Here is an 8,704-nt window from a genome sequence, read left to right on the forward strand (position 1 = left end):
ATGGAAACAATATGGCAAAATCAAAACGTAAATAATAAATGTTATACAAACGAATCAATACCTTTTTCTAGATTCAGAATTATTGATTCCCCGACTATCGAACCCGTACTCGGATGGAGCTAACGAAAGTTTAACATTTCTGAATACCTAGAATTGCAAAAAAAAAAAAAATAAACGATATGTCGATTCCCGATTATCTGTATTACTGCTAGTAAGTTGTGGACTGAACCCGCCCTGCACCAACCCCACCTCGCCCCGCCTGGGATACCCTCTACAAGTAACATTTTTACTATATTTTTTTTTCACTACATTTTCCTTAAACTGAAAGCACGCCCAGTCATTTTCACTTCATTTTATTTGGAAATACTTTTCTAGGTTTATACAAATCTCCAAAATTTCACATTATGAGGCAGCAGCTGCTGGACGAGGAGTTCGAGAATCTGCGCCGCGTGGCGTTGGCCATTTGCAAGAATCTCGGAAGACCAAAGGATCGGGAGATATGTCGAAGCACCCTGGAAGAGCTCGCCAAGTTTCACCAGGCATCGTCGATCAGGATTAAGGAAAATGTGCACAAGTTCCTGATGTTCTATCTGAAAGTTCTAAGATGGACGCACAAGCACCAGCCTTCGGATTTGTATCGCAAATGGGTTAGTTCAGTCTTGCAGTTCAGCAGCGATCATTAAGGTAATTCTGTGTTTTTCAGTATGGTCAAAACTTTGGCAATGACATCAAGTCCGCCTCGTCAGCGGCCAATTCTGCGGATGAGCTGCGCGTTTGGTTGGAGGAGGGAAAGTCCTTTTACGCCATGAAAACATTTGAAGATGGCTCTACCACCATTTACTCAGCGGTGGTCAAAGATCCGAAGGCTGGTTGGTCAGAAAACGGTCTGAAAACTCTAATGGACACGCAAATTGGCTGCGCTTTAGATAGAAATGAAAATTGAGTTGTTTAATATTCTTAATATAGTGTATATTTCCACTTTAGGTGCTTAACTCGAGATTCGGTGTGTACAATTTACTGGTGTTTCGATATGTGGAGGTTCTTCTGGTATGGCAGGTAAATTATAGTAATAAATATGGGAAAAACTATCAATTGTCAATTTTCGGAATGGTAAATTTTTTGGAAAATCAAACTACTTATAAATTTATGTAAGATAAGCATGAAGTAAAATCCTTTTTAAAAACGCATGTACGTTAACTTAACAAAAAGGAAAAGGGACATACGAAATTTGCAAGTGTTTATGTTTACTTCTGATTGAAATATGTTGTCTAGTAAAGGTATTTTTAAATTTACCTGCCACTGTGTGGGTAACTAGACAACTAGTATACCAATACGATTAATTGTTTTAAACTTTTCGACTTAATTATAGACAGGAAGAGTGGACGGAATGTGTTTCTGCTATCAAAAGTCAATTCTAGCTTAAATACATGTAGCGTGGCGAAAAGGCACTTTTTGTGTTTTGTTTGTGGTGAGGGTAAGCCTGGTTTTCCTATTAACTTCTAAAGATTCTGGAGGCAGCGCCAATTAGCAGAAGACCCAAAAGAAGCTGCAGGGATCCATGCATTTGAGCTAAGCTGGAGCCATTGCAGCTGTCGCTGGAGCAATAGCACTCCTCCCAGTACACTCCGTTCTCGTAGACTCCCCAGTTACAGACGCCAACCACTCCGGTATCGGAAACGGATGCACATCGCCGAATCACCTGACGCCAACGACCGTCCCCTGGAAAAAATAATTCGATTAAAAATATGTACAAAAATATTTGCCAAAAGAGTCAGACAATCCTTTATAAAACTAGACAGTTTAACAAACATCTATACCTCTTACATTATTATAATCCCACAGTCAAGATAAAATTATAAGTAAGCATATACATATGCATAAATATTTCATTAATGGGTTCCATTAGGTATTTCAACAAACTAACATCCTAAACTATCAGATATATCCCACATGTTGACCGATGCGAAAGTTAACCTACACCGGAATAACATACCAGATTCGTGACTTTGAAGAACGAAAGGCATAAAGGGTGCATCTTATTCAGGATAAAGTTGACCACACCAATGGACTGGCCACGAGTGTCGTAGTAAAATGCATATGGGAGCCTGGGAGATTACTATGCATATGGTTTTCGGGGCACTAACTAGAAATCCCTGAAGGGCGTACACTACTCCTACTCACAGATAAATCCTCGAGGTCCCTGCTGCACCACCTTCATGCAGAAGGATCCTGGCATGTGGCTCTCGTCGCTGTTGCACTCAATGGAAATGTGCTCGGTGCGGTTGAATCTCTTGTAGGCGCCACAGCTGTCGTGCCCCTTGCGATCCTGGTCGGAGGAGCACTGGAAGCACCGGATGGCCCAGCTGCCTGTAATAAGTCACCAATTAGTTAAAATTAACCAAAACAATTGTCAAAGCCACACCCAAAAGCCGAGATTAGAAGGTGGCTTATTGGGATTCTTACGACTGGGCCTTCATGACCTACCGCAAATGGCCAGGGTGAGCAGCAGGAACGTGCAACGGAGCATGACATTCATTTTATACTTAAAACTGTATTGTGCGCTTCGATTAACTTAAATAAAATGGGATTAAGCCAAGAAAATAAATAACGCAAGCCCTCGTGTGACCATATGGTGAGTAGGGGTAAAATACCAAATAAGAAAAATACTAACTTAGTTGATTTTGCGGCTGTCTTAATTATTTATATTTCAAATATGGTTTTAAATGATTACAAATATATACGCAGATGTTTCGAAGATATATGCATGCAATACATAACTTCTTCACTTTTTAAACGTCATACTCCCTTTACAAAATTTGTACTTTTCTCTAACCCGTTCTATGTGTACTCATTAATAAAATGTATAACTTCTTTCTACATTTAAAAAAAAAAATTGTAATTTATTGTTCTTAAATATGTATTTTTCTGCGATATAAAAACATAGAATGAAAACTATATTTTAAAAATTCCTAACGGTGCTTTTAAACTTAAACAATATTGCCACTCGGTTTCGTTCTCTTGTCTGGTTTGTGTCCATGATAATGCATATTTTGAAGTATTACTAGAACGCAGCGCACACGGTCACACTACTATTTACACGCCCAAAAAAATTCAATCAATTGAAACGCGAAGAAAAACACAAATATAACGATGAAAACGCTGGAGAAATGCGTCTTATCTGCTATTGTGCTATGCTGCCTGCTGCAAGTGGGTGAGTACTCGAAGCCGAAACTGCGCCTGCGCAACCGACAGTGCTAACCACCTGCGCAACTTGTTTTCCAGGCCAGGCGATCAAATGCTGGGACTGTCGCAGCGATAACGACCCCAAGTGCGGGGATCCCTTCGACAACAGCACCCTGGCGATCACCGACTGCCAGCAGGCGCCGGAGCTGGAGCACCTGAAGGGCGTGCGGCCGACGATGTGCCGCAAGATCCGGCAGAAGGTGCACGGGGAGTGGCGGTACTTCCGCAGCTGCGCCTACATGGGCGAGCCGGGCATCGAGGGCGACGAACGCTACTGCCTGATGCGAACTGGCAGCTACAACATCTTCATGGAGTTCTGCACGTGCAACAGCAAGGACGGCTGCAACTCGGCGGGCATCCATCGGCTTGGTCTGATGGGCGTGCTCTCTGGCACACTGCTCTCCGTAATTGTGGCTCATCTCCTGCGGCAATAGGTGGATCCTCCTGCTCCAGTTGTAGCCAATGCCACGCCTTATTTGCCGCAAGACTGTCCAGTAACTGGAAAGCATCCAAAACTTCATTATTCGCTAACAGTTTAGCTTTTTTGCTTGTGTTTTCAACATAGATATAAACTGGAAAAGTGTATAATTGCAACCGTGAGAAACCAAATATGTTTAAAATTTGTAAATGAACTTCCTTAAAAGTCCTTTGTTTAATGTACTGACAGTCTTGTGAAAAATGAGCGATGTGTAATCAAGTGCCTTTCTGTAAACGACTCGAATCGTAACTTAAGCCTAAAATACTATCTCCGTCCAAAAAGTATCTTACGCATTTAACATTCCATCTCGTAAACTGAATCTTGCAATACTTTCTATTTTCTACATGTATTTTGTAATGTTTTTACAAAGAAACGCCTAGATTTAGTCGCCAAAAGGCTTACAAGTTTTTATTGTAATGCAAAGACAATTAGAACATTTTTGTAATTGAAATAAACGTTTATACACCAGTCGACCATTGATTCTCGCCCTTCATAAGGTTATTAAAGTTTAAGCGTGGGTTTGGAAATCCTTTTTCCGAAATGAAACAAACAGTCTTAAAATTTAGTTAATTTTTTATTCAGCCTGCAGATGAATTGTATATACTGGTTGGTTTCCCATTCCTTGAGAACAAGAAAGGATCTTAGTCATCTAGCAAGGAGGTTTCTGTCCAAAGAACATATATATAGGGAAATCCAGCTTAATATCAGGATCCAGAACCTATCTCCACACCTTTGGTGCTGTTTTAAAGTGTAGACCTCCTTGAAACGATTCTATTAGGAGGAGGACTAATAGAAATGGGGTAATCGAGCTCCATATCCAGATAAACAATCTCATTTGGTGAGGAAACATCCGTAGAATCTAGGTAAGGAATCTCATTTTGATTCCAGCAATGATTGCCTGGACTTTCTGGAACAACATATTCCCTTGCTTTCAAGTAATCGTCGTACTTATGACGTTTGTAGCCTGGAGCTTCGGAATCCTCTAAAGATTGGAAACAGGATTCCAATCTGCGTTTTACGGCACAGTTCGGAAGGTTCTCTAGATTTTGCTGAGCCGCAGTAAAGAAGTTATTGTTTTCCATCTATTAAAAAAAGGAAATAATCAAACAAAAACCCTTTACTTTGTCCTAAATAAATTACTTTCTTATTCGCAAACGACGAAAAATGACAGAGATGAAAATAGCAACTTTTCAATAGGATCGATTAAGCTCTATATGGCATGACGTTGTCAGTGTTTTGAAACGATTAAAAATATTCCATTCAATGAGTTTATATTTGACCTATGGTCAATTCTTCTCGATTTGGAACCGATTGGGAAATCTTGATAATGGAGGTAAATGGGGAAAACTTATAAATTTCTATATTTTCTATAAGGAACGAACAGCATTGTGATGTGCAAGATGATTTTAGGGATAATCTTGCATATATGCTCACGGAAATTTGTAAAATCTAAAGTTATTTTGTAAATTATATTGGTTATGTAAATAGCGCAGGGCTGCATTATCGATAAAAGCCTCCTTCTTTCGACTCTTCGTGCCATCTCTAATTCCTTCCTCTTTAACTCCTTTCGTTTTTGTTCGTATTGTGCGGTTTTTGACTATTTTAACATGTTAATTGTCTTTCAATAAGAACGTGGATAAAATGTGGATTTTATAGTCGTAATGAAGTGCTTGTGATCCGAGAAGTGTGTGTGGGCGTTTTGTTTCGATCCTAATTGTGTTTTTTATCCGCCGATTGCGAAATCTGCAAGTCCCGTTGTCGCCATTTTCTTTTATTTTCGTAATCTTGTCCACCGTATTCTTATTGTTATTGTGTCGAGTAAATCGTTTAAACTAAAACCAAGTAGTACCTACTAATGGATTCGAACTTCGACTTTAATTTTGCTTCCACTCACGACGATTTTACCAGCAACATATTGCTAAACTTCAACCAGATGCGACTGGAGCTCATGGACTATCACAGGTACAGGTGCTGTTACTTATAAACATTTGTTGTTAAACATTTGTTGTTGGAACTCTAATACTTAATTGGTTTCCTTAATAAATAAATAAGCAATGCTGTCGTACCCCTTAGTATCCCCCACAAAATACGTTAGTTTTTTATTTTAGTTTACTTTATTTTGATCAATATTATAGTTAACATTTACATTTCTCCTTTGTACAGGTATGTTATTCACACTTATTTTACTAACTTCCGGATCGGATTGGGAGTCGGATCACAAGCTCATGTGGAGGGCGAGGATCGCCAGGAGAGCAGTGGCACTGACAGCCAGGAATCGACCTGCTCCGGATGCGTTGCACAGGTCACCTTTGCAGGTGTAGCAGCTCTCCACCTGCCGGCTGTGGGTCACCGTGCACTCGTTGCTCTTTTGCCCGATGGACTCGAAGTGGCAGTCGCGGGATACGATCGTTCCAGCTCGGTCTGTGGAATTCCATTCAAAATAGTTATACATTTAATATAGAATAATTATAATATATATTCAACAAACATATGTGCCTGATTAGAGGCCTTTATAACAAAAGTATTGCCTGTCAGCTACTGGCGGTGATTAAAACTAAGTCACCATGATGATTTTAGCTAAACGCTTAATTAAGCTAAGCTAAAATATATATATACCTAAATCATACATTGAAAATTTTAAGAATGTTTTGAATGATGTAGCGAGCTTTCAATCTAAAATAACTTCATTTGCTAATACAGAAAATTTGTATCCCTGTTTATTTTTGCAAGATGAACTTCGGTTAGAAATGTTTGCATACAAGAAAGCTATATGAATATCTCAATACTAGTAATACTATCAACAATGCGAGTGACTTATATACCATTTAGTAGCATTGTGGAATAGCCACAATAATCCACTGCAGTTGAACAAATACAAATGTTACTATTACATCTTTTACAAAACGCCGCCTTAGGTAAATTTGACTTTATTTCTAACAATTACATTTCAGTCCCCACTGTAACAAGTGCGAAAAAATACACAACTTTGTTTACTTTTAATGAGTCACAGACTCAATTTAAAATTAGTTCACACTTGATTACTAATTGGTTTATCATTTAAATTGAACTTCTATTTCTATTCTGACTAATTCTGACTTTATTTTAAGTTTTTTATATTTAGCTATTTAGTACAAACAACATAGTTTGATTATTTGCTTGCTTTTGTCTACTTCCTCTTTAATGAGTTATGTCAGTTTCTGGTCTTACGACTGCGAAACGCACTGTATCTGCTTTGCATACGATTTCTGAGTTTGTGTTTCGTTTGCCATATGTTAATTGGAACTCGTACCTTCCATATCTCGACTACTTTGCACGGGTGACATCACGTCTTATTAATTTATTTCATTGCGTTCAAGGTGCGTGCGTCTCTAATAGTAAAATTGGTATGCAAAACGAGATCTTCGTGGGATTTCACTCACCGCTGGTGACCACCTTGTTGCAGCTGGTCACTGGCTGCAGTTGCTCCATGGTGTTCGGCTTGGGGACACTGTCGCAGTCCACGGTGCGGATGTTGGAGGTGGAATCGATCTTGTCCTTGGCGCAGTTGGGATCCGTGAGGGACTTGCACTGATAGCACTTAATGGCCGAGGCTGAAGTGGGCAGAAGTTAGTTAGAATCAATTCAAATTCAATGGCTTGGTCAAGGACGGCCATTTGAATGTGTTTGGCTTGTAACCAGTTTGAGATCTCCATTTCGCTGGCAATCTCACTCGTTTCGTATTTATGTAACGCCCTCAGCGCGAATAAACAATAACACTAAGCTCGTAAACTTCTCAAGACCTCTGATTTTTTTTTTTAGCGACTATGAAGTCATTTCTATATGCGATTCCAAAACGTACGGAAAAATACGTGATTATGTCTGTTTTTTGATTTATTTACTTATCATTTGCGTGTGCATTGGTATTTGAAATAATTGTGGGTGTTATTTGAATACTTTTTTTGGTGGACGTGATGACTTAATGCGGATGATCTTGTTCCAGTTGTTTATTTAATTTTTAATTTTTGAAATTCTTACTTTACTTTACCTATATCTGATAATCTTTAAAAATAAAATAACTTTAACCTACTTTACTCATATACATCGTTGATAATCTTTTTTGAAAAATAATTGTAGAAGATTTAATAATCTTTTTCTATACATTATCCACGTTTTAATTTTTTTTTTCATAATATTTTCAGTCAAATATCGTGTTCTGTTATCTTATGACAATCCTACCCGACATTTTCATTAACAAAAATATCACAGGCTATCAGAATATCTGGTTCAGTTTAGCAAATGATTTTCACAACTGTGACTTTCCGATGAAAAAAAAAAAAAAAAAAAAAAAAAAAAAAAAAAAAAAAAAAAAAAAAAAAAAAAAAAAAAAACAGTGAAATGTAATCCCAAAAGAAAAGCCACTTACCACTGTGCATCATGCACAAAGCGATGAGGAGCACGGTTATCACTTGTTTCATCATATTCGGTGGGGTTTTAAAAATCTTGAATATTTGGAAAATGTATTCGAGTCACTTTCGGTTTGAACCGTTTGCCAGACGCTGAACAACTGAAATTAGTTTTGGGTTTGTTTTCAGCACGCTCCACATTTGCAACTTGTTTTCGAGTGCGATCGGCACTAAAAGCTTTGCTCACTCACTCAAGAAACTGGCATTTGTTGAGTTTTCACTCGGAACGAGTTATGTGTGTTTGTTATGTCAATCCGGCGATCCACGCATTGGGGTCACTAAAAAATGCAACTATTTTGTTTTGATCAGCAGCTTCGTAGGCGGTCATATAGTTTATATCTTTTACTACTACTGTTATGGGTTTAATTGTTGTTAGCGGTGTGAATTGGCTGCGGTTGAACTGTGGGGCTTTTCCTCAATTAAAATCGGTGCGGATAATGGAATTAAATTGCAAAGTGACACAGTTCTCTGATTAGGGCCATCGAACTTTTATTGGAAAGGTGATCGGCAGAATGGGTTCAAATCGAAAACCAGAAATATT

The 8,704-nt window shown here is 38.5% G+C and overlaps 4 protein-coding genes across 4 annotated transcripts; 2 read left to right on the plus strand and 2 right to left on the minus strand.

Annotated features, from left to right (window-relative positions):
* The first annotated feature begins 319 nt into the window (after positions 1-319).
* On the plus strand, positions 320-999 carry LOC122625045. The gene is made up of 2 exons (XM_043804898.1): positions 320-647; positions 704-999. The coding sequence occupies exons 1-2, from the start codon at positions 405-407 to the stop codon at positions 941-943; spliced, it is 483 nt and encodes a 160-aa protein (XP_043660833.1). The 5' UTR covers positions 320-404; the 3' UTR covers positions 944-999.
* A 136-nt stretch (positions 1,000-1,135) lies between these two features.
* Positions 1,136-2,628, minus strand: LOC122625052. The gene is made up of 3 exons (XM_043804909.1): positions 2,485-2,628; positions 2,182-2,367; positions 1,136-1,719 (listed from the first exon to the last, which is right to left on the minus strand). The coding sequence occupies exons 1-3, from the start codon at positions 2,534-2,536 to the stop codon at positions 1,493-1,495; spliced, it is 465 nt and encodes a 154-aa protein (XP_043660844.1). The 5' UTR covers positions 2,537-2,628; the 3' UTR covers positions 1,136-1,492.
* Positions 2,629-3,067: 439 nt separating this feature from the next.
* On the plus strand, positions 3,068-4,163 carry LOC122625954. The gene is made up of 2 exons (XM_043806025.1): positions 3,068-3,211; positions 3,283-4,163. Exons 1-2 carry the CDS (start codon positions 3,151-3,153, stop codon positions 3,675-3,677), a joined length of 456 nt encoding a protein of 151 aa, XP_043661960.1. The 5' UTR covers positions 3,068-3,150; the 3' UTR covers positions 3,678-4,163.
* A 1,649-nt stretch (positions 4,164-5,812) lies between these two features.
* On the minus strand, positions 5,813-8,278 carry LOC122625911. Its single transcript, XM_043805970.1, has 3 exons — positions 8,124-8,278; positions 7,141-7,311; positions 5,813-6,142 (listed from the first exon to the last, which is right to left on the minus strand). The coding sequence occupies exons 1-3, from the start codon at positions 8,176-8,178 to the stop codon at positions 5,937-5,939; spliced, it is 432 nt and encodes a 143-aa protein (XP_043661905.1). The 5' UTR covers positions 8,179-8,278; the 3' UTR covers positions 5,813-5,936.
* Between the last annotated feature and the right edge of the window lie 426 nt (positions 8,279-8,704).

The sequence above is a fragment of the Drosophila teissieri genome, chromosome 2L (genome assembly GCF_016746235.2).
Source record: "Drosophila teissieri strain GT53w chromosome 2L, Prin_Dtei_1.1, whole genome shotgun sequence".
Classification (NCBI taxonomy): Eukaryota; Metazoa; Arthropoda; class Insecta; order Diptera; family Drosophilidae; genus Drosophila; species Drosophila teissieri.